Raw genomic sequence first — 26660 nt, 5'->3', positions numbered from 1 at the left:
AACATTTTTAAGCTTTTTAACCGCCTTTTTTATTTATATTTATATTACACGTCAGTATTAAGTCATCAGATATAGTACAACAAACCCTTGGTATGAGTTGCGAATGATTTGACTTGAGCTGGCTTGAGTCCATGTTTAACTCAGACTCAAAAAATCACTAATTTTCTGAGCCAGATGATGGCAGAGTTATCCAGACTGCCGGGTTATCGAGTGCCGAGTTTGCGGGATTCTACTGTATTCTAAAATTTTTAACCTCTTGCTGGTAGTGGCAAACAAATAAATATTATTTTCTGATGACACAAAATTAGCAAAATAAAAAGGAAGGACTGGTTATTGATTTAAACATAAACATCTATATGAAATACTTTATGTACAATTGTTACAAGAGTCTTTTAAAGGTTTTTTATTTGGAACTTCTGTCACATTTTCTCTGTTAGGACTTGGTGTCAAATGAATGTTCACTTTAGCTAAAGCGTCAGTCACCCACTTTGGATACTTGCTATCTGAGTACATTTTGCTCATGAAACCTTGTACATACTCCGGGAATCGTTGAGCCTTTATACTCTCTCGCATTCCTTTCATAAGCCTCATCTAAAAACAGAAAATGATTATGTAGCATGATTGTATATCTTACTCAATCAATTACAGTATACTCTCAGTAATCCAGTAGATATAGAACCGTGATACTGCCAGATTAGTGAATATGCCGGATTACGGGAATGTTATCAATAAAAAGACTTAAAATACACTTTAAACACGTCTCCGAAGATCGCACAATCAGAAACCGCTATTGCCACGATCGGGCATGACGACAATGACATTTCCATGATGGTGGGAGACGATAATGTCTACACGGCTGCGGGAGATGTTCATGATTTTTGTCAAACATCGCGCAAGATGACGATGAATCAATGAATGAATGAAAATGCTTCTTTATTGAGGCAAACTAAGGATGATGATGTTTCTATGAAAGCGGGAGTGGAATGGATGATGATGTCTATTTGTCTATATGGCCGCGGGAGATAATCAGAATTTGGCCGCTATAACAGAAGACCACACCCGTCAAAAGACTCCAGATTACTGGAGTGCCGGATTGGCACAGTGTTGGGATTATAGAGGATCTATTGTAATTAAAAATATTCGGGGGATGTCTGTAAATTAAGGTCTCCATCGAGTTATCGCAGCCAAGCAAGCTAGCAGTAATCTTAGACCAATTTTCTTTTCTTTACTTCATTAAGTGGATGGAGGATTTTAATTGTTTCATTTTACTAAAGGCCTATTAGTCTATTAGCCTATGTCACATTCTGTTATTAACTTTAAGTTTCTGAAGGAAGGGGGTCATAGTCCAGTGAATAGAGGTATGTTAACTTGCAAACGGTCCGGTAAGTCTAAATTTTTTATATGTTGTCTAGGATGGTAAGTAGGTGTTAAAACCGCAAAATGCACAATTCTACCCCCTCCGCGCCCGCCGCCATATTGAAAAATCGAAAAAATCGGTACTTTCTAGAGATTTTCGCCTATATCTCCGTTTTGGTGCGTTTTAGCGAACAATATGTAATTGCAATGTTGTAGACAATTAAATTTCCTATAATATAAGTATAACAATTTGGTTCTAAGACTTATGGATACGAAAATATTCAAATTATTTTACAATAAAACGTATTTTTTTTGTTATTTTGCCAAATCTCTTTCTTTAGATCGCTGTAATTCAGTAATGAAATATTCTAGGATAACAAGTATCCCAATCACATGTATAGAGCATTTAATTACCTACAAAATGCTTCTATTCTTTAGGCCAACCGTTTGATGTGGGGCTGAAAAACAAACAAAACAAATTAAAAGAATGGGTCTATTTTTTCGCTTTTGGGACCTAAAAATTAACAAATTAACTTTCAGTTTTCGGTTTAATTTTCAGTTTATGAAACCATACTTACTGTACTTACTACATGTAACAGTGCAATGCTCATGATGCAGGTACTATATTCCTCCCTTACAAATATACACTTGTGAGAGGAGGTGTTAAATTTATAACAACCCACCAACACAGCAAGTAAATTTTTAAATTTTTTAAATTTTTTTTTTTAAAATTTTTTTTACTGAATTACAGCGATCTAAAGAAAGAGATTTGGCAAAATAACAAAAAAAATACGTTTTATTGTAAAATAATTTGAATATTTTCGTATCCATAAGTCTTAGAACCAAATTTTTATAATTATATTATAGGAAATTTAATTGTCTACAACATTGCAATTAAATATTTTTCGCTAAAACGCACCAAAACGGAGATATAGGTGAAAATCTCTAGAAAGTACCGATTTTTTTCGATTTTTCAATATGGCGGCGGGCGCGGAGGAGGTAGAATTGTTCATTTTGCGGTTTAACACCTACTTACCATCCTAGACAACATATAAAAAATTTAGACTTACCGGACCGTTTGTAAGTTAACACCCCTATTTCTTTCTCTATTTACTGGACTAGTCAACCCATGTTACAATCTGTTGCCAGTTGATATATATCCATACAGAAAAGTGTTTTGACGTATAAAATGTGGCTTAGACAGCTCACAGCGGGTAATACATATTTGCAAAACGACAGGTGTTCATCACTTTCCACCGAGACAGTGTATTGTACTGGGTGTCTGGAGTGGAGACTTCACACACAGAGGAATGAGACGAACGGTAGGAAACCTGTTGAAGTAAAAAATTTAAAAAAACTTTGCTTGATGGCCAATGTGTTTAGGGCTACCAGTGTTTGCTGTTGTGCTTTATTTTATAGCTGAAAGAGAGACTTCTTCAATTAGTTCGGGAATCTCTCCTGTTCGGTCTCACCGTGATCCACAGGAAATATTTCTCTAGCTTTGGTCATTGCCTCAAACGAGACTGATGAAATTCCAAGTCCACCCCACATCTTTCGCATTTTATAAATCCAAAACCTTACTCCGTTCTTGTCAGACAACTGGCGACGGACTTTAAAAGCAGTTTATGACTGAGACCTGGAGATCTGGAGTGTTTATTTTTTCTTTCACAACTGTTTCATATGACGTAACTTATACAGTAGAACCTCGCTAATCCGTCACCTATGGGACCGGGAGCATGGTCGGAACAGCAAAAAGGTCGGATTATCAGAGGAACGCGTTTATTGACATAAAAACGTAGTAAAACTGTATTTTGAACAGACCAGTGATAAATGATAACCACGGTTAATCCAACATGACATGAAACAGTTATTTCCAACTCATAAACTAAATGGATGTTAATGTAATAATTTGCATATTACATCATAAAAATACAATTAGTGGGCTATTGCGCAATCATGATAATTATGTTATGTCATTACCCTTGGTTCAGTAATAAAAACTGTAACTTTTAAAATTACAGCTTTTTCAAACTTTTACTCTAACAAATTGCCAAACATCAAAATAAAGAACAGAACATTAGAAAGTCTAGTAGGCTACTGCTACGCTGTTTCAGGACAGAAAATGTCGATCAAAACATTAGATAACGCATAAAAAAGTATGAAATAACAGTAGCCTACTTATAGCATAACAACAGTCGTAAAATACACAAATAAAAATAACAATGACATAAAAACATCGCTTATTCTTTCTCTTTGTTCCTCTATTCTTTGTTAAGTTTCTCTTCATCCATCCATTCAACAAGTTGCCATGGTTACTAATCACCCAATCACAGGCTACTAAAGCTGTCATGATTACCAAATACCCAATCACAAAATGTTGTGACATAGCAAGCGCACAGCAGACGGATGTGTCGTGTGTAGGCCTGAGCAGACGATTGTCAGTGCAAACGGATAGCTTGACCTTGAAGCTTTGATCGGCATTCCTTTGTTTTGATTCCATTTAATTTTTGTCAAATGAACTGTGATTTTCAAAAAAAAACAATAATGTGGGAGCCTACTTAATATTAATAATGGGCAGACATGGTTCAATATATAACAAATTTCAACACATTAGACTAAAATAAACACAATTTATAAAGTTTTCTGGATATTTATCTTGGACAATGAGGTTATGTTAGCGGAAGCCTATTGTGTTGGCGGCACGGTCGGACCAAGCGAGGAGTCGGACCATCAGAGGTCGGATTAGTGAGGTTCTACTGTACTCCCAAAGTGGTGAGAATGGCTAGACTTGAAGAAACTAGATTGGTCTCAGATTTTAACCGGCTCACTTGACTGCGACAAGAGCTCAAAGGAGACATTAATTAATGAACAACCCTCGTATATTACTGGCCTTCAGGCAGTATTACATTTAAGCTGTAATTTTCTAGGGACAGGATTTGTAGTAAATTTGATTTATTAAAACATATTAGTTTATAGACAGTTGTGGCATGTTTGCAACCAAAATGGGACATAGCGTGTACTTTGATCCTGTTGGTCCTTACGGATTACGCGTAAACAATTAGCCACAATCCCAAGTCTTGATGAAAACGTACATTCACAGATATCCACGTATTTGCATGATACAATAATCTCTGTGGCTTATAAGCAAATAAAAATGATAAAACTGAACCCAATGTCTTACCTGGTACGACAGGTTGTGTACGGTCAGCAGGTGGCATGCCACTGGTAGTGCTGTAGCTATACAATGCAGGTAGGCGCGAGTGTAATGCTTGCAGGTGCTGCAGTCACAGTCATCCTGTATGGGCCGGTAATCTTCCTCATACTTCTTGTGCTTCAGGTTTATCTGTCCACTGTCCACCAGTGCACACCCGAACCTCTGGTCACCAATGACAATGGTTAGTTAAGCAAGAGTTATTCACACCATATTCAAAAGAGAATATCTTTTTCCCTGACAGCATTTTGAAACCAAGGAAGGTTTCAATTTGATACAGAAATGTTTTCAAAGACCTAAAATATCTTAATTTTAGCTTACATTGTAAAATTTAAAAAAAATACAGTAGTAAATTAAATTCCTTGCTAGCAGAGTACCCTTCCTTTTTATGGGGATTTTGGCATATATTTGTGAAGTGCTTATTGCAATTGTCTATTTTTTGCAATACCCCTATTGCAGGGGAAAGAAGAGGAAAATATTGTTCTTTAAATTTACCGTGGAATAGTTGCTCATCAATTATTGATTTTAGGCACAAAATTCAATTGTATGGTTAGTTTTTTTTTCAATTTCTTTCAAGTAAGTGGTGAAAACTTTTTGCCAACTTAATAAGTGGCGAGAAGAGCCGAAAATGCTCATATTTTAAAGTATTTGAGGGGAGACCAGTAGTGAGCAGACAAATGGAAAGATCAAGTGAAATGAAATTAAAGTGCTCTTATTTATTAAATAAATGTACAATAATAAATTTGTTAGCACTAAATACAACAATGGACATACGTCTGTTGCGGCTGGCGTACCTGATTAGCACTTGTATAACAATGGCTAAATTAACGTAAACTGTTCTCGTAAATCGGATTAAAAAAATAAAAGATAAATAAATAAAACAATTCATTTTTTAACAATGGACATATTTTTAAAATGGATGTATATTTTTATATAGATTTGCATAAATTAAAAGAATAGTAATAAAAAAATATAAGTAAATTTTTCTTTTTTAGAAACAGAACAATAGCCTACATTTTTCCATACAATCTAGCATTATTTGATCAAATTAATATATATATTCAATTCAATTCAATTATTTAAGATGGGGACGCCACTATGTGCGTATTTTAACCCAAATATATATTTCAACAATTCTTGGTATATAAATAATACATTTTCATCTTAAAACTAATGCAATTTTGATGCCTTCATAAAAGTAATAAATAATAATTTAAAAAAATTAAAGTATGAAATTTGGGAAAATGATTTTTACAGATTAAATTCTTGGATTAACCCCCATCTTTTGGACCAAGCATCTATTAAGTAATTACTCAAGGCCCGCCAATCCCACCCATTCAAAATCTCTATATATTGTTGAAAGATCAAGTGGAAAAATAGCTAAGAAAGGTAAGAGTTACCTGGGAGCAAGCTGAGAATGGCCACAGAATTAAGGTAAGGTAATTAGTATGTAATATACAGGGTGACAATTAAGTCTTAGGACGACTTTATAACTTCAAAACAAAATTAGATATCTCAAACAAATTTGACATATCATTACAGGTAATAAATAAATTAGTTTAATTTTTATATTAAAATTAATTAAGTAAGCTACTTTTTTGTGTACATGGTGTTCGGACGTCACCTATGGGGGACGGCCCATAGGGAGTAAGTTGAAAATCTTAAAGGTAAGCATAGTATCCTAAAGGTAAGCATCCTTTGTGCAAAAACTATTGTTTGCTGAGGAGGAAGACATTTTTTATCAAAGATTTTACTCGAGGTGTTATACTTTATATTTTGATCTGCTCCATACTGATATATCCATGGAATGTTTACAGTAGCCTACTTGTATGTTTTTAACGTTGTTATAAAATTGTTGCCATAATTATTTATTGAGATGACAAATACACAACATCTGTGCAGCTATAATTGAATCAGTCAATCAACGGAAGGGGATAGTAACAGATCTACGAACATGTCCCCTCCCCCTGTGTATTTTATCTTGTTGGTACCGGTAAGTTTTATGATAGTTTTTTAATTTTTTTTCAGGGTGTTTTGCAGCAATTTTTAAAACTGTGAAACATTGAAAAATGAATTGTATTACCAAGATAGTACCATGGTTTAGACAACCTTGCCTAAAGCAATGTTTAGAATTTATGGTAGAGGTTTTGACGTATAGTAATACTTTTAAGCCTTAAAATTTTAATGGTCACTATTTATATCTACATAAAATGATAGACTTTAGCTTGAACCTTACCTTTAGACTGGTTAAGGAGTTATTTTAATGTTACATAAACTGTAGGCTAAATGCTAAAAATATGCTAAAGCTAATTTAAAAAATAACAAGGTCATTACTTAAGAAATTTCTCCAAAACTCAATTATTTATTATGATTTGATTCAGTGAGAAAATATCAGAATAGAGAACTTTTTTTATATGCAACAGTAACAGTAAAATAAAATAAAATATATTTTGAATGTATTGAAGTGGTCAAGGAAGTAACAGTTTGCTCCAAATAACACTCTTACATCTATGAAAATCTTTTAAAATGTTATATTACCAAATATTAAAACGTGAAGGGTTTTTGCCCAGATTCTGATACAACCACTCCACGGATTTTCATTGTTTTTCTTTAAAAATGAAGATAATTTCGAGAGAAATAGAATGTCTAAGCCATAATTTTAATCTGAGGTATTGGTTTTAACTTTTAAGGTGATTTATTATGTGAGGGGGACTACATCCTTTAACACTGAATGTTCTTGCCATTGCAAAGCGTTTTTTTTTTGTTTTTTTTAGATCACACTGCTTTTATTTGTTGGAGCTACGTGGTGGTGGCGTCCCTTTGACCAACAACCTGGTGAACCTCCAGGTGAGCTTCTAGTAATTTGAATTTGTTGTTGAGATAGATTTAAGTTGTAAGTGGCCCTTTACAGTTAAAACAAGGCCAATAAGTACTAGGTGTTAATGGCACAAGAATGATAGTTAAAGTGTGAGGCTAGCTGAGCAAAGGATTAGTAGCATGTTAACGATAATAAACTTATTGTACTCTTAGATTAGGCCTTAAAATTATTAACTTTTTAAAACAAAGAGTACCTACATTACTAAAATAAAAAAAACTAATTTTTACACGATTTTCTTTGTTATTAATGGTGTCATAATTGAATTTGGACAGGAGTCCAAACAGGAGTCAACACTAGAGACGTTGAGATACTAGGGCTACCAATCATCTGATACTTGTTATCAATACCGTATCGGAACTGCAGTATCTATTCCACCAAAATATCGCAACAAAAGTATCGATAGTCGATACCATAAGTTTCAAAGAAGTACAGTATCGAAAATATGTTTTAAAGTTCTTCTAGGCCAATAATAAATTAGAAATAGCTTGTTTCTTTTCAAGTTTCAGCTTCAACAACCTCAATAACTCGAACTTTGATATCTCAAAGTTTTCATAATCCCGTTGATTTCCTCATGAATCACAATGTAAGGAGTACTTCTACAAGTCGAAGGTTTTAATAATATTTAACCTCAATAAGTCAAATTTAATGGTTTTTGATCAGTAATACTGAACCTCTATAACTCTATTTTTCCCCAATATCAAGCCTCAATAACTCGAAGTTTACCTTTATAAGTAGAAGTTCATGATGTGCCTCTATAACTTGAAGTTTTGCTGTACAATACAAGTCAGCTGTGTTTTGATTCCTGTCAAGACATGAAAATCCAACTTCCTTTTTTTGTTTGGCAATGGCTAGTCTGCAAGTTATAGAGATAATTTGGTTCACGTCGGACGTCATGTCATCAGTTAAGCGTACGTGAAAAACATTGACACAAAAAAAGAAGGGTGATTGCAGTTGACGATGGGTTAGAGAAAAAATTTAAAATCGTCTGTGGAGTTAAATTTTTCTTATACTTTATCTACGATTTTGAAAAACCGGTGAGTGCATGATGATGAAGGTGGATTAATCAGTAAGAAACAATGTAAAAACGGTAAGTTTAAAGACGTGGACAAATGTGTTTAACGTGGTCAAAACTATGTCGAGATAAAAACATTCCTAAAGCCTCGTCTCCACCAACCGAACACGTTCGCTGAACATTGTTCGCAAACATATAAAACAGACAAAGATGTTCGGCGATCATTTTGGTTGCTTTATAGACTAATAAATCAATGTTTGCTTATAATAACATTTTGATTAGTTGGTGATCTTGTGTTGTGTAATGATTAGTACATCTACACAGAGTTGTCGTTATTTATTTTGCATAGCATCTGCTTATTTGCTCATGTCCACTCGTCGACCACCTTGTTGGTGGCAGATACAACTGTTTGAAGAAATGAGTGCAGTGACCATTTTCGTGCAGAACTGACATAAATGGTGTGGTCATATGACTGGATTAGACCAATGGTGTTTTCTACTGTCCACAGTTTGTTACTACACTCTCCTACACTGCACTCTACTCCCTTTACTACACTCTACTACACTGCTCCTGCTGATTCACTCATAATGTCCATTTAAAAATTCCGAAATTGGTTGGGCATTCAATCAAAAAATAATACAAAACACAATGTCTTAAAAAAACACAAGCAAATGCCAAACTTTAATACAAACAATGATAAATGCTACTAGCTGAACAAGGAAAAACAAGATTTCCACTAAAATGTTCGGTCTGGTAGCTAACTTTTACAGCCAACATCCGGTTCCCACAACGACACTAAGAATGTTGCAAAAGGTGTCTCCACCAAAACAACACCGAAAACGAACATGTACGCTAGGTGGAGACGTGGCTTAAATCAGGGCCGATTAAGTAAGAGAAAGTAATTCAGTATACCATTTGTATGCATGCTTTGGCTTCCACAGTTACCCTTCAGTACGTAAATAGCTTGAGATCACTTTAAGAAGCTTTTGCGCGTTTATTAGTCAAGTTATAAAGGTTAACATCGTTGTGAGAATTCAATACCTAGGTATCTGAAATTTTTGGTATAGCACATTCATTACTCGAACCTCTAACTTAAAAAACACATAATCTAACATAATATTTCATAAAAAAAACTCGATAACTCAAATTTGTATCATATCCCCTTCAGATTTCAAATATCGAGGTCCTACTGTATATAAAGTAAAAGTGTATTTAGCCTAATAATTAATAATTTTAATGTGTTCTAGCCAACCTACAAGTTGTGACAAGCGAAGAAGACTTGACAAATAAGTTGAATGAAGCCAACAGAGATGGAAAGCTTGTTGTGATAGATTTCTTTGCAGTGTGGTGTGAACCTTGCCAATTAATATCACCCCACTTTGATAGATATGCCAAACTGTTTCCGAATGTTATCTTTCTGAGAGTAGACGTACCCAATCACCAAAGTATTGCGAAAAAGTACAATGTTGAAGCAATGCCAACTTTTAAGTTCATAAAGAATGGCGATATTAAGGATACCATGGTTGGAGGAAAAAAGTCGGAGTTGGGGAAAAAATTGGCACTACACCAATAAACAATTTTGGCAACTTTCTGGTAATTTTTATTTGAACTATAACACATTATACCGGTACGGTTTGCTCATACACTTATCCTTTTTCAATCAGAGCGCAAAAAAAAACTCACACTGGGTGTGCCACTCACCCAAAGTATGAGCTTTTTAAATAAAACCAATAACTGTAATAATAGGATACTATAAAAAGACTATAATAAAAATAAAGTAACTACTACTATGAAACAAAAATAATATCAAACGTTTAAAGTGCTTGGTAAATAAAATAGTCTCGGAAAAGACAGAATTTATGCTTAGGATTGTGCATGCAGAATCCTGCCCAGGACATGGGCCAGTGACAAAAATCTAAATAAAACTCGTAAAAATAATAAAATAACCTTTGTAAAATATATGCGAATGAAATAGAGCCCAATTTGGTATTCTCTACACTCACCAAAGCTCAGAACTTTTCGTAATTTTTAATATCGGCTATCGCCAGGCCACGTACTTTGGGCCATGTATCGTTAATTTTACCGATGACAGACAAGTGACAACTGAGTGACCAAAACTCTCTAACAGTCAGTTTTGTATTTATAGGGGATATATATCTAAGGTCAGATTATCAAACCTATACTCTGTAACCTTTTAAACTAAATATTTGTGCAAAAATAACCTTCCCTATGTAATGGGTTGTAATCAATAGTAACATTACTTACAGCAGTTCTGGTAGGGAAGACACAGTCAAACATGTCCGCGCCCAGAGCGACACACACTACAAGGTCCACCGCGAACCCGACGCCCATGACATAGCGCGGACGGTCATCCGGCAGATGTGTAGAGGACAGATGTACCATCCGCCAGAAGTCATCTTTGGCTTCTCCACCACTGTGGAACACATATTTTATAGCCTTTGGGCTTCTTTTATGACAAAATAGGATATCTTACTATCTTAGGATATCTTGGTCTGTAGGCCAAATTTTTCTTCGACTAGTTAAGTTACAAGCACAACATTATTAAAGCATGCAATATGTTAAGACATCAAAATAAATTTACATACAAAACATGAAAATGTATCACTAATACACAAGGATAGTTATGATCCTGGCTGCGGCGGTAGACTCTTTTAACCTTGCATTTGCCAGATCACAATGCGCGGAACATTCAAGCAAAACATGGGATGAGTCACATCAGTACAAGAATGACTTGTGCTGAAAAAGTATTAATGGCAGCACTGTGACACAAACCTACATCAAGATTAGAGGTGGGTTGAGGTGGATAATGATACTAAACACTATAATTTGGCCAAAAAGATACATGTAAATTCAATGCTCTCATAATTTACTTAGTGATAAACTTTTGCATTCTAAAATTCAAGAAGTTTCCGTATTACTGTATGACAGATAGTCTATTAACAATAGATAATTCTTTACAGAAAAGGGTAAGTGAAAAGTGACCCTTGTTGTCATTAGGTAAGTTTCAACTAAGATTGAGATGAACCAAGTCTAACCATGTATCTTGTGGTTCTCACCTAAGGCCACCGATAGCAAAGCCCCTGACATCACGCTGTGCGTGCTGCTTGGCGCTCTCGACTCTGAGTCGCTCATCCAGAACTCCTTGCACGATGGGGAAGATGTTCTGTGTGCCAGGGTTCTCATGGGCGGCAAGACAACGGTCCAACCATCTTGTAGTCCTGTTAATAGTAGTGTGTGACAGTTAGGCAAAAACGATTGGTTTTAAATTTTAAAACATGCGTCCAATACACCTAGGGAAAAAACGAATCTGCTAGAATTAGGTTATCAGCTGTGCTAGTTTGTCACTTGTAAAATTCGATTGTAAGTAATTAAATTAATGAAAGTAAGATATTGATTGTAGTTTATTGTCGCATATTGTTGTCAACTATTGTATAATCAGCTTACTTAAAATCTGAAGAGATGAGTTTACTAAAATAAAATTTATTAATTTAACATTTATAGTAAAAAACTAACTATTTCCAAGAATGGTTAACTTAACGCCAAGGAGTAATTAAGTTGAAATATATCCATGTTCACATAAGGATGATTCTAGTTAGCTGAGTATTAAAGTGTTTAAGGTATTTATAGCCAGTACAGTTACACGAGACACCTCAGCCATTCCAGGCTATAAATGTCACAATTTGAATGGAGTGTAGTAACCAACTCACCTGTATGTGGCTTCCTCCACCCGAGGTCCTGTGGACGTAGTTTTAATCACATCATCCAATTGCATGATTATGTCTGCACCAATTGCATTTTGGATTTTGATTGAAGTCTCAGGGCTTAACATTAGCTCCTGGTCTTCTGAAAGTGTAAGAGTTCATTGTTAACACAATTTGTGATGTATCAAAATTTATTATTATTTTTATACAAGTAAGTTTGGATACTGCAAGTAAGTTAGACATTCCATTGACGTGAACCAGACGTACCATTGACTTTGGATACTGCAAATAGGCACTCTATATGGTTTGGACTTTGGTTCCTGCATTTACATGAACCAGACTTATAATTGACTTTGAATACAGTACTGCAAATAGACATTCCATTTATGTGAACCAAATATATAATTGACATTGGAAACTGCAAGTATTTAATCTCATTTATGAGAAACAGATGTAGCAAGGACTTTATAAAGTATTGGATTAATATGCTAGCTCCGCTAAATATTGCAAGCAGACAACTGCATTACGTAGGCCTGCACCTAGTTTATTAGCATGCAAAAAACTCTTTAATATTTGCTTTTGAAATATTTCATGAAAAATTAATGTTAATTTTGTGTAAACACTACAAACAAAAGCTATAAAGAGTTAAATATAACAAAAGAAGAAAGCAGTTCACACAGACAGTAAAGTTAATTTTAATGGTTTTTATAGATGATTTCAGGTTTTAGACAGCCAGCCAAAAATTGAACATTTACCTCTAGATCAAGATGGCAGTTTTCCCCCAACACCCCCTGAAAAAATCCTACGGGTACCAATGGATGTTCATAATTAGGCCTATTTATACACACAGATGACAATTAGCTAAATGTTGTTTGGTCTTAGATTTCAAAATGTAACCAGTACACTAAATACCTGTCCAAAGGTATATATTGCTAGTTTACAATTGCAGTAGAACTTCAATTAAATCTGAACTCAAACTATCCGAATCACTTAGGTACCTACATAATTAATTTTAAAAACTTAAAACCACAGTAATAAGAATCGTCAATAGGCCTAAAGAAGGCAGATGCCGGGATCACGGCAAAATTCACAAAAAACCTCTTTTGCGATCACGTGGACATCATCATCGTCTCCCGTGCTCAGAGAAACATCAACATTGTTGTTTTCCGCAATCACGGCAAAATCTTGAATATCTTTTATGGTCTTGTAGACATCATTATCTCCCGCAGTCACGGAAAATCATAATTGTATGCTGTGATCGCGGCAAGAGCAATAGTAAAAGCTCTGCATGACTCGTCCTATTTTCATTAAAATACCCTAAATTTTGGTAAAAATACAATTATCCAAATTTTTTACAATGCGAATGGGGTTCGTTCCCAATTGATTCAGACAATTGGAGTTCTTCTGTAGATTATGTTTTGTTGTTCAAAGAACTGTATCTCCTTTGACCTTTGATTACAAACTTACAATAAAACATAGACATATTTTGACAAATACAAGAAAATATTAGGAAATTTAAAACGCAATAATTCCAGTATTCCAATATACCTGTGTAAGGTGATTTGAACTTGACCCCTTCCTCAGTGATTTCAGCTAGAGTCAACAGTGACACCATTTGAAAGCCTCCAGAGTCCGTCAGCAAAGCTCTGTCCCAACCCATAAACTTGTGTAATCCACCTGCCTTCTTGATCAACTCTGGGCCCTTCCAACAACAAATTGTTATTCAGATCATATTTAAACTGTGCAAAGTCGTAGCCAGGAAACCTTTTGGGGATATAGCCTATATATATTATATAATAACCCAGAAAAAACAGCAGTAATTATCGTATCACTAAATTATTTTTCTTCTTTAAAATAGTAAAGAAATGGCAGTAATGCCATCTGGCTAATAATGGGATAGTATGCAGAGGAAAATCAAACAATTATTATTTACCGCTAGGCCAAAGCCATGGGAACCGAGGATGCTTGCTCCTGCTCGTGGACTTGCCAGTATTTTGCCAATGTGAGTAATTTTTGTCCAACCCCTATGATGAAATTTGGATTGAATATTTAGGGCGAGATCATGGAAACAGTATTTTATTGGGTAAAAATTGGTTTTCCCATTTTCGACCCTCAAAACATAATTTTTTTTTTATTACAAAAGAGATTTCTGTTCCGCAATCCCAGTAACTGGCGCGGCAACCAACAATGCTTTTAAACATATGTTAAAACTATTTACACGATCCCCGTGGCTAACCCCAATCCCTCACAACAATGTTAACAGTTTAATTGAGGTACAGTAATTGAATTGGTGAGTTTGATTTTGTTTTAATACCAAGAAGACATTGAAGAAAAATAGAGGAAAGGAAATTCTACATACAAAAGGTAATAATAATATAATAATAATCGTTATTACCTTTTAATAATACAGGTCTCACATAGGCCTACCATGATTCATTTGCAGTATAGAAATTATATATATATGTAACTTAATGCAATTTAGTGTACAATGATACAGCATAAATAACAGCATAGGTATTAACTTAATATCTATATTTTTGGCAAAGCCTATTGGTATATTGCTGAAACTGAATTCTGGTTTATATCAAATCAAAATCAAATCAAATCAAATATGCTTTATTCATAAAGTACAGTGTTGTACATTGAATGGTGTCAACTAAATCTATCTTAAATTAATAATTTACAGATTTGCATATCTTGGACCATTATCTAAATCAAAAACCAAGAACCAGGAAATGGAAATAATCAAAACTGAATCAATTATGTACTAATATATAGTATACCACTTAATAGAAATTATATATATATATATATATATATGTAACTTAATGCAAGTTAGTGTACAATGATACAGCATACAAATAACAGCATATAGGTATTAACTTAATATCTATATTTTTGGCAAAGCCTATTGGTATATTGCTGAAACTGAATTCTGGTTTATACCACTAATAAAGTATGTTTATGGCTACTTAAAATGTGTCACCTATCTTACTGTATTCTCTCATTCAAAAGTCCAATCCTCAAGTCCATTTAAATTTTTTTCCTAACTATGAAATCGTGAAAGTTTTACTTTTAAATGTAATAAATAGTAATATTAACATTGGCCACTAAGCTGTGCGACATTTTGGTTACAAGAATAGCATATAATTTTGTCAAGTTTATAAGCCAGCTATACATTACTTTAACAGTTTACATTATCAAAGAAAGAGCGATTGATTACTATTAAACAGCTTCGAGTCTATGCAAATGGTTTTATCGAGCCAAGACACAATCTATTGTCTCCAAGTGTACTTTTTAATGAAGGATTGTTAAATTTTTCTTTTATTCTGTATGTTGATTCTTATTATACAGCTTATAATTATTATACCCTTAACTATTGGGACAAGTAGACCATTAAACATCGCCATGTTAGAAGTTTTTCCCTGTTTTAATAAAGTTTGTCTTGAATTATGCGCTGATCTAAATTACTACATAATTTCTGTCTAATACACAATGTTTTTGGCAAATTAGTCCTGTTTGATTGTCAAACTGGTGGATTGACTCAATATGAGCTATAGCAACAACTGTTATGACTCATAAACTATTTCATAAAAAAATATTTAGAAAATAGGATTTTAGATACTAGCGCATTCTGTGACTGGCTCACACGACTACGTTTAAAAAAAATAATATATTTTGGCAAAAGCTGGTCCATATAGGTGGAATGTAGGATGTCTACTTCTGTATCCAATTGTCAATTATTATATCTGATTGACTGTTACTAAACACTGTTTGAAATTAATATTTTGATTTTCTTTACTATTTTGATTCATTTAGCTTAATTATGAGGGTTGTTTTCAAGTTAACTATCAAAATGTGTATGTTTTCTCAGGCAAATGCCACGTTTACGGAGAGGTGGGGCCAATCTTGGGGGACGCACCGTTAACGCATCCCGTCATGTTTGGCGGGCGACTACAACTGATGAAGAGTATGCTCAGAGGTTTAAGCAGAATTTGGATGAACTTTCGTATCAACCATGCTCAATCTGTAAACGCTTGGACATAGTTAGCAATGATAACTACATTTGTACATCATGCATCAAAAATCCCGAAAAATTTTCTTCGGCAAACAACATGCAACCATCAATCGTTCCTGCAGAACTCCAAAATCTTTCAATGATTGAACAAATGTTAATAGCTGGAATCCACCCTGTCATGCGGGTATACCAGTTTAAAGCGTGCAGATCATTAGGTCAATATCATTACAAAGGACAGGTAATAAATGTTGAACAAGATATAACTGATATCGCTACATCGCTGCCAATCGCCCCTTCTCGCCTTGGGATTGTGATTGTACGCCGCGCAGGAGTAACAAGTTATTCCGATTTCCGTGTGAGGAAGCAAAAGGTCCTACAAGCACTTCATTGGCTACAAACACATAATCAATATTATGCTGATGTTCATATAGATATGGACGTTATTGAGTCTTTGCCATTGGATGACAGTGTCGCTGATGAATTAAGATATATTGACGAAGGTGGTTTATCTAATGAATCATTTGACAAAGATCATATTGAAGAAACAGCAGTTCCACTAATTCCGAGACAAAGTCAAGAATCCGCTATAATAAACCAAATAAAATGGCCAAGAGCTTCACCTATTCCCATCAATGAATTTACACACTCCGGTTATATTCCACAAGCATTCCCCCATTTGTTCCCAAACGGTGCTGCAGATTTCCTTGACCTAACTAGGAACATCAAGGTTTCATTTCGAGAGTGGTGTGAGTTTCTTATGAGATATGAAGACAAACGATTTTCTCAAGATCCTCGATTCCGATTTTTCTGCTTGAATACAATGCAAAGACACGATGCCTGTCGACAGAGTGCTATATTCGCTAAAAAAAATGACTTTTGTGGTAATATAGCACAGTTAGAAGTGGAAGTAGCTAGAAACCCGTCAATAATAAAACGTTTGCTGACATGGGGTTCCAAAATCCGTGGCACTTCATCATTTTGGTACCAACGACGTTTAGAGCTTCAGTCAATGGTTAATCAGCTGGGCGTACCAACATTGTTTCTTACGTTAAGTGCAGCAGACCTTTGGTGGAGTTGTCTGGCGAGGCATTTTGGTATATCTGTTGAAGAATTAAATTTACTTACCGAGAAGCAAGCAAGCCAAGTTATGCAAGAAAAGCTTAGTGAAAACCCACTTATTGCAGACGAGTACTTTTCAAAGCGTGTTTGCATTTTTATGGACATATTGAAGGAAAAGTTAAAGATAACAGATTTTTGGTGGCGTTTTGAATACCAACACCGCGGTAGTCCTCACGTTCATGCTGTTCTTTGGCTTGAAAATGCGCCTGATGTCCGTACATTCGATACTGCATCAATTGATGATTTAGCAGTTCATAAGGCGTATTATGACACTATCGTGTCAGCTTACAACCCTGGAATAGACGCACCAAGAGCTGAAAAGCATCCTTCAAGTGTTTGGGCAACTGATATAGTTCTGGGAGATCCAATACATTTTTCACAACTATTGAACAGAGTACAGCGACACACTCAACACAGTGTTTACTGTCTAAAAGATCCCTCACATCCACAAGAATGTCGCTTTAAATTTCCAAAACCAAAATTGTTGGACTCTACATTGTCAAGAGACGAACAAGGAGTTTGGCAATATAAATCAAAGCGTAATGATGAACTCTTGAATGACCACAACCCCTTTGTGTCCCAACTGTGGCGAGCAAACACTGATTGCAAGATCATAGCATCTGAACACGCTATTGTAAACTATATATCGAAATATGCGACAAAAGGAGAACCCCAGTCACAAGATTTTCAAACACTTTTCAAAGAAATCATGACTAGCTGTACACCCAATGATCACGCAAAAAAGGCATTCACCAAAATGTTAACTAAAGTGATAGGTCAACGAGATATTTCAGCATGCGAAGTCATGCATCTCCTCACGGGCGATCCTCTGTACCATTCCAGTAGGCAGTTTGTAAAGCTATACATTTCTACTGATGACTGCTGTGGCAAATACAAGTACAGATACAGATGAGTTTATACAAACTTCTATCATGGATCACTATGCTATGAGATCAGCAACACTTGAGCCAATGACGTTATGCGAGTTTGCCACAAAGCACAAGATTGTTCGTGGTAGGCTTATCAACCACAGAAAATCACGTGTCCTTCAGCTCCGTCCGGTAGTAAAACCTGGAATAAATGAAGAAAATGATGAAATTTACTACAAGCAAAAATTACTGATGCACATTGCATGGCGAAACTGCGAAGCTTTAAAGACACACACAACATGGAAAGAATCCTTTACTTCACGGAACCTTTCATTGTGGGAACTACCAGAAATTGAAGACATCGATACTGACCACGTAGTACTACTAGAAGAAGACCACCATGACTGGCAGGAGTTGGCAAGAACACTTCCCAACCAAGCACCTCAGGATGTGATACTAGGTTACCGTGATATGGATCGAGAGTACAATAGGTTTGGCACTTATGACAAATATCCTGGACTAGAAGAGAACTTAGATTTCATACAGAAACAGAAAGAAATACAAGTAAATATTACAAACGATCATTCTAATAATGTGTTATCGCCTAATGAGGGTCAACAGAAAATACTGGACCACCTAGCACAGCAACTAGCGAATGAATCAAGTGAAAAGCTTACACTCGTGCAAGGGGGGGCTGGAACCGGAAAGTCATTTATTATAAATAAAATGGTACATATGATTGAATCCCTGCATGGTAGCTCAAGTGTTATTTTGATGGCGCCAACAGGTGTGGCTGCCAATAATATAAACGGACAAACAATACACAACGCACTACATATAGTCCAAACACGAGGTGGTACTGTTTCCGATCTTACAGGTAAGGCGGAGCGCCAATTACAGGAAGATTTCCGTACTGTCAAAGTAATTATTTGCGATGAGATGTCAATGGTTGGCACTCGAATGCTCTCCATGATAGACAAACGTCTGCGTCAAGCATTCACTAATCGTCAAGAATTACCTTTTGGTGGTTGTATTGTCTACTTTTTTGGTGATTTCAACCAGTTGCCACCAGTTCTGGATCGCACATTACTAGCTCCAGCAGACCCAAGAAACGTTTCTTCAATTGAAGGAAGATTTCTTTTTGAGCAGTTCAAAACAGTATTTGAGTTGAAGCAGGTGATGCGTCAAATTGGAGATGATCAGAACTGTTTCAGAGAAACTTTAAAGCGTATGGCTCTAGGTCAATTAACTCTATCTGACTATGAATTGCTTAAAACACAATTTTCATCAAACAACGTTGCTACAGTAAAAAGTTTCACAAGCGCAATTCGAATAAAAGCAAGGAAAGACGCCGTACATCAATACAATCAACTCATGTTACGGTCTTCAAACAAGCCTGTTGCTTTAATAAAAGCAAAACATAACAACTTAACAGCATGTGGTGCATCAGAGGATGAAGCCCAAGGACTACAAGCAACTCTGCAGCTATCTCAAGGTTGTCGCGTACTACGCCAAAACATCTGGACCTCCCAAGGCTTGTGCAACGGCAGTCTGGGGAATGTTGTTGATATTGTCTATGGACCGAATAGATCGATGGACGACTTTCCAATTTGTATTTTGGTCCATTTTGATGGATACGAAGGTCCAACTTTTAATGGCTCTCTTCCGATATTACCACTCACTGTTGGATACCGAAAAAACAACGTGTCCTGTACAAGAAGACAGTTTCCCTTGCAAGTTGCCTATGGTATTACTGTCCATAAGGCTCAGGGAATGACAGTTGACAAAGCAGTAGTTGACATTGGTACGACAGAGTTTGCCCTGGGTCTTACGTATGTTGCAATGTCACGGGTTCGGTCCATCGAAGGACTTATAATTGAACCAGGCTTTTCTCAAGACCGCCTTCTCAAGTGTATCAACAATAATGCGGGTTGGGAAACTAAACGTAGAGAACTGGCACGTCTGCGTTCACTTATACAGCAATGAACACTATTATTATTCTTACTATTTCATTATTACTTATTACTCTGCAAAATTCCTATAAATTGATTTGATTTGATTTGAGTTCATGTATTTTTAACTGTGTGAATGTTTTCTTAACTTGTATTATGTAAATAAATGCTTTTTTGTACTGTTTAGACAATTTTTTAGTAACTAATAATTATTAAAACTTAATATATTAAATTAAAACTAATTATGACGTAAACAATAAATTTGTCGTTACATTTTTCAAAATGATTGATTAATGTGCTTGCTCCGCTCAATATTGCAAGCAGACAACTACATTGTACTCCTAGTTAATCTTTGTTTTATCTGAAGTTTCTATGGGCTCTCAGGTGGGTTTGTCTCTTTTAATGGAGGAAATCTTTGACGACATAATATCTTATCAAAATGTGAATGCACACATATACGAAGACATATCGACATTTAATTTTTTCAGTGAGTTTAATGCAGATATTAAAAATAGTTTAACGATTCTTAGTCTAAATATTAGAAGTTATAGTAAAAATATAGACGAGCTGATTATTATTTTAGATAGTTATGTATATCATTTTAATATAATTGTTTTAACTGAGAATTGGGTGGATGAATCTAGTGCGAATGTGAGTATGGATGGTTATAACGTGTTTATGAACAAAGAGAGTAGAAATCGTAATGATGGTGTGATTGTATTCGTGAAAAAGTGTTTTTCTGCGTGCATGGATGAGGTTGGTATGTTTGGAGCGACGTGTGTTAAAGTAGATGTATCGTTTGGCGGTGCGTGGATTTCGCTGCTATCGGTGTACAGGAGTCCGTCTAGTGATCTATCTCTCTTTATTGACGACCTTGAAGCCTACTTAGATAATAGACCCAGGGATAGGACACACTGGCTGGTCGGCGACATTAACTGCTGCATTTTACCAAATAAAGTAGACAATCTCTCACAACGCTACTTGGATGTTTTATATGGTTCAGGTTTTATTAGTTGTATAAATTTGCCAACCAGAGTTACAGAAGATACAGAAAGCTGTCTGGATAATTTTTTCACCGACTGTAAAAACACTAACTTCATTAAATCCGCAATCATTAAATGTGCTCTAACGGACCATTTTTTCACGGTTGCACAATTACAAGGTCCGAAAGATATCTCAGATGCCACTCCAATTTTACAAGCCAAAACAGAGAAAACGTGTTTGGATTTTTCTATTGCAAACCGCCTTATCTCTGATACGGACTGGTCTGTTATCACGGATGTAAACGACGTTAATGATAGTTGTAATCTTTTTGTTAATAAGTTACAAGAAATTATTTCATTATCTACTACAAGGAAAACAATTTCATCAAAGGAGTTTAAAATAAAACCTTGGATTACGTCTGGTATTGTCAGATCGATCCGTGTCAGAGATGGGATGAGTAGACGTTTAAAAAATCAACCCTTTAATGCAGTCTTAAAACTACGTTTTAAAAAATACAGAAACGCCCTTAGTAAGATTATTGCTTCTGCTAAACTTCTTTATTATCGCAGGAAATCAAATGAATCTCGGAACGACAACAAAAAATTATGGAACAATATAACTGAAATCATGGGTACAAAAAAGATTAAGGAGGATTTCCCTATCAACCAGTTTCTAGGTAAAAGGATTTGTATAGGTACAGATGATATTATAGAAGCTGCGAATACTTTTAACGAATATTACGTCAATGTAGGAGCCGACTTAGCCAGTTCTGTCCCCCCTGTGTCTGAACCTATCGTGAGAGATGAGGATTACCGGACGGACTCTACCTTCCAGCTGACGCCTATTTCAGAGATAGATTTAGTAAAATTGGTCAATAATATGAAAGGTGGCTCTGCCCCAGGTGTAGATGGAATTCCAACTAAATTAATCAAGCTAAACATAAATATACTTAAATCGCCAATTCTTTATATTATAAACATGAGTTTGACATCTGGGGTTTTCCCAGATTTTTTCAAACTAGGGAAAGTAATTCCAATCTACAAGAGTGGACAGAAAAACCAATGTGTGAGTTTCAGACCAATTACATTAACAAGTGTGTTGTCTAAATTATTAGAAAAGTGCGTTAGGGAGCAGCTAGAAAATTATTTGATGGTTAACAACATTTTATTTGAAAACCAATTTGGCTTTAGGAAGGATAAAAATTTAAATGATGACCTTTTTCTACTCACTAAAAATATTCATGACGCAGTTGGGAGAAATAAGAAACCTCTTTTAGTCTTTATAGATTTGGCCAAAGCTTTCGATACAGTTGACAGGGAAATTTTACTGAACAAATTGAGCTTAATAGGCGTCCGTGGGGTTGCACTGGAGTGGTTTAGGAGTTATTTTAGTAATCGATTTCAAGTTGTGTCAATTTTGGGCCACTCCAGTGTACCTCAACTGATTGAATTTGGGGTTTTCCAAGGAAGTTCGCTTGGGCCTCTATTGTTCCTCGTTTATATAAATAATCTAGGTAGGGTCTTATTGGATGGTGGAAAACTTTTCCTTTACGCCGACGATTCCGTTTTACTTTTTGAAGGCGACAGCTGGGAGCAAGTGTACCGTGTGGCTGAGCGGGGCCTTCGCGCTGTCAAGCAGTGGTTCGACCAGAGTCGGCTCTCAGTCAATATTTCCAAAACCAAATATATGCCTGTGTCTGTGAGAGCCGACCACGACCCGGTCGGCCTGCATCTGCGTTTGCACACGTGCGGAAGTGCGAGGCTGTATGAATGCGTGATGTGTGAGTGCATTGAGAGAGTATCTGAATATAAATATCTGGGTATCATCTTTGACAACCGCTTAAAATGGAATTGCCATATTACTTATGTAAGAAGTAAGCTGCGTAAAGTATCTTTTATCTTTTCACGCATCAACAGGATACTTCCCCCCGACTTGATTAGAACTGTGTATTATGCTTATGTACAATCTCTATTGCAATATGGAATCTTAGCTTGGGGTGGTTGTTATCAAAATGTTTTATCGCCACTTGAAACAATTCAAAAATCTATTATCAAGATAGCACTAAAAAAAAATCGCCGTTATCCCTCAAATATTTTGTTCAACGAATTCAAAGTTCTTAATATACCCCAACTCTTTATAAAAAATATAATTCTCTATATTCATAAAAATGAAACGTTCTTGTTCCAACATATTACACATCAATACCATACTAGATCAACAACTAATCATGGAATTATTACTCCTAGATTAACAAAATCAATAAACAGCACTTCGTCTTTTTATCTTGCAAACATAATTTATTCCCAACTTCCACTAATTATTAAATCCCCCCCTCCTTGCAGTCTACGTACATACAAAAAAATTATTGACAAATGGTTACTAGAAGTTGGCCGTCACAGAATAAGAAACTATTTCACCTCCATTTACATATAGATACTACTATCATTTCATCAACAACTGCAGTATATCTATGCCGTTGCGTGCGTGTATGTTTGTGTGTGTTGTGTGTGTGTGCGTGAGTTTGAGGTGGGTGTGTCTGTGGTGTGCCAGGGGTACCCCGCTAGGCTGGACCACAGGGACAGTGCAGTGACGGCTTTTTTTTAAAAAGAGCTACCAGCCGCCTGTGGGTCCCGGGGCGGGCACTATGGAAGGTAGTGGCTGTGAATGTATGTTGTGGTGAGTGTGGTTCTTTTGTGAGTTTGTGTAGGTATGAGTGGTCTGTGTGAATGTGTTAGGGCTATGTGAGTAGAATGTATGTGCCAAGTCTCAGGCATTTCAAATTATGTGTTATTTCTAATGGTAATCTATATATATAAAAGGCTTTTCCTATATTTTAACGTGCAAACTGAACGCGTGATATATGTGTGCATTAATTTTTCATACACTGAATCTTTTTGTATATATTTACCTCGTAAACTAGTTTTTTTATTATTTATCTTTTCTTGTAATCAAAATTATGTGTACAATGTATATTTTTTTCCCATTTTAAAAGTAGCCTAAATTTATTGTTTTATTGTGCGGATGATGGACTCAATCCCCAACCACAGGCATTAGCCCATTTGGGGATTACATTTCAGTAATTGTGTTTGTACCATTGTAAATGATGTACTGTAATGAAATAAAAAGGATTCATTCATTCATTCATTCATTCATTCATTCATTCACTAACTTACTCACTTACTTGGGAGGATAATTTTCCAATTTATCCTTACAACATTTTAAAGCGCTTAAAAAGATAACTAATTTAGTACATTGTGTTTTTCTACAGTTATAGGTAACGGAGAAAATAAAACAAATTGTAAATTTAAAATTCCTATTTCATCCTTATGAAAGTATTTAAACTGTTGTAGTTTGCTTGTCTGTGGATATAATTTGATCAAACTTGGCAAATTTATTTATTTTATACCAAACTATTAAAATTTTACTTAAAAGCACACTTTATTAACCCACCCCCCCCCTTTTTGCAGCAAGCATAGGCACTTGTTGAACCTAATGCTATATAAATATATTCAATTGAAAATTAGGCAAATGGAAATTAACTTATTCTGCAGTTTTGCTGCGGCGGGGTATACGATTTATTTGAGGGTGTATCTAGGTCAATTTAGTTGCAATTATGAATTCACGTCCGTTTGCACTGGAGCAATATGAATAAGTCTAACAACCTACTGGATCACATGAAATTAAGTACAAGATCATGGGCATTATTTTGTCTTATAAAGACAAACTCCCTTTTTTAAGTTAGGACTAGCCTATATAACTTTCACAATATTTCAGAGGATCTAGATCAAAAATTTAAACATTAAAAAAATTTAAGCCAGGTGAATTTTGTACAAGAAAATTTACACTTAGACTTAGTTGAAAAACACACTTAGTAAAAAACACACTTAGTTTAAAAAAACCTTGAAGTTATCTCAACCAACAGTTTATTTTTGTTTCAAACGTTTTGAATAAAATCCAATTAATAGTTTCTAAAGCAAAAATCATACTTACTGGGCGAGTTCCTAAGTGGTAAGTATTCCCAAGCATAATTTGACAGTCCAGTGCCTTCAACTGTTCTGGTAGAAGTCCTTTTAATGTGCCCTGTGAAATAAAATTTGTCAATAATTACAAACATAAAGCTCCTTTAAACGGTGCCAAAAGATTTTTTTCAAATAAAACTGTAAAGCTTTCAATAAGGCAGAAAGCAAAACTGAAACCTAGACAATTTGGGGTCTGCAGGTTTTCATAAAAATAAAAGAGAAAGATTCTAAAAGGTAAAGATATAAGTATAGTATGCCACACTCCAAGGAAAATGTAAGTACCTTAGCTTTCAGCTTTAACCTTAAGGCATGAATAGCTGGACGGTAGGGCACCTGTGATTAGACTAGCATTAAGGATTCACCACTCCTTCAAAGAGTACATAGGCCCTACTGCCATGTCAGACTAAAGCGGCGTTTACACTGGAGTTAGGAACATGTGTTTACAAAAAAGAGAACACAATGTCAGTTGGTCAGTCCCTCTGAAGATGTCTACAGAAGAGGATCTTCATTGGCCACGGCAGCGTGTGTGGCAAGTAGTCACGTGGTGGTCAATAGGTGCGGTGGGTGGCGGGGAAGTGTTGCAAACATCGTAGAGGTTCAGAAACAATTGTTTCACAATGTTTGGAACACCCTTTGATCTTTACCGACTTCTGGTGGGAAACAGACTTTCTGTCGATCATCGCTTTAAAATCAAGTTAACAGGGTATTGCCACTGTATTTTGATCTGGCTTGTAGCAACGGTCTCTCCGTTTTGGTCTCCGCTGTGTAGATAGGATCACACACACCAGCTGCTGCCAGCTAAAGATCTTCTTAGTAGACATCTCAAGAAGGACTGATCTTGTGCTCTCGAAACAGTAAATAGTTTCCAAAAAAATCAAAGAAAATTGCACTAAATTATCTATTGTACACTTTTGTTAATGTAAGTTTAGTTACCTGTGTTCCTACTGGCATGAAAACTGGAGTTTCCACATCATAATGTGGTAATTTCATTATCGCTGTCCTTGCCATTGACATATTACAGCATGCTAGAATATTAAATGTCAACGCAGAAGAAATATTAGTATTTCTTTGATTTGCTTGGGTTTCCGTCATTTCTTGTGTAAGTTAGTAGATTTTCCTTAAAACAAACAATGTACCCTATACTATTTCACCTGGACCAGACCGATTAAGAATCAAGTCAAATAATTGAAAACATGCATGAATTAATACTTCGTTGTAATATTGAAGTCATAGACATACTCAATATATTTACGATTACGAGGAAATTACTTAGTAAGAAGTAACTTTTAAATCAATTCAATAATAAAGGTTAGGTTATGTTTGTTCTCACACACAATCAAATATTCACAGACAGCTGACAGACCAGCAGGTCACAGGCTCAGTCACAGACAGGGCACAGGTCGGTGGGGCACACGGGAGGGACTAAGGCTAACATATCTTGTAGTGTCAGCGTTCGCCGCTAGAACTGCTAAGTTGAAATAATTTTTTTTTTTTTTTAATTTTTAGTTATAAAATTAACT

General features: G+C 35.5%; 1 protein-coding gene across 1 annotated transcript; it reads right to left on the bottom strand.

Moving 5' to 3' along the window:
- Positions 1–366: 366 nt before the first annotated feature.
- Positions 367–26459, bottom strand: LOC128999941 (queuine tRNA-ribosyltransferase catalytic subunit 1-like). The gene is made up of 8 exons (XM_054426731.1): positions 26074–26459; positions 25112–25201; positions 13728–13881; positions 12186–12321; positions 11535–11696; positions 10723–10891; positions 4538–4732; positions 367–591 (listed from the first exon to the last, which is right to left on the bottom strand). The coding sequence occupies exons 1-8, from the start codon at positions 26230–26232 to the stop codon at positions 367–369; spliced, it is 1290 nt and encodes a 429-aa protein (XP_054282706.1). The 5' UTR covers positions 26233–26459.
- Positions 26460–26660: the final 201 nt, after the last annotated feature.

The sequence above is a fragment of the Macrosteles quadrilineatus genome, unplaced genomic scaffold (assembly GCF_028750875.1).
Source record: "Macrosteles quadrilineatus isolate MER2022 unplaced genomic scaffold, UCM_ALF_1.0 Scaffold_8__2_contigs__length_117827958, whole genome shotgun sequence".
In the NCBI taxonomy this organism is placed as follows: domain Eukaryota; kingdom Metazoa; phylum Arthropoda; class Insecta; order Hemiptera; family Cicadellidae; genus Macrosteles; species Macrosteles quadrilineatus.
This window is presented reverse-complemented; position numbering and strand designations above follow the sequence as displayed.

What these genes read in the sequence shown, in the direction of transcription:
- LOC128999941 (XM_054426731.1), bottom strand. Translation starts at nt 26,232, where the DNA reads ATGACGGAAACCCAAGCAAATCAAAGAAATACTAATATTTCTTCTGCG. An exon ending in GTTCAAATCACCTTACACAG is followed by an intron (nt 12,322 to 13,727) that starts GTATATTGGAAT and finishes TTACACTTTCAG; the next exon opens with AAGACCAGGAGCTAATGTTA. An exon ending in TCTTCCCTACCAGAACTGCT is followed by an intron (nt 4,733 to 10,722) that starts GTAAGTAATGTT and finishes ATTGGTGACCAG; the next exon opens with AGGTTCGGGTGTGCACTGGT.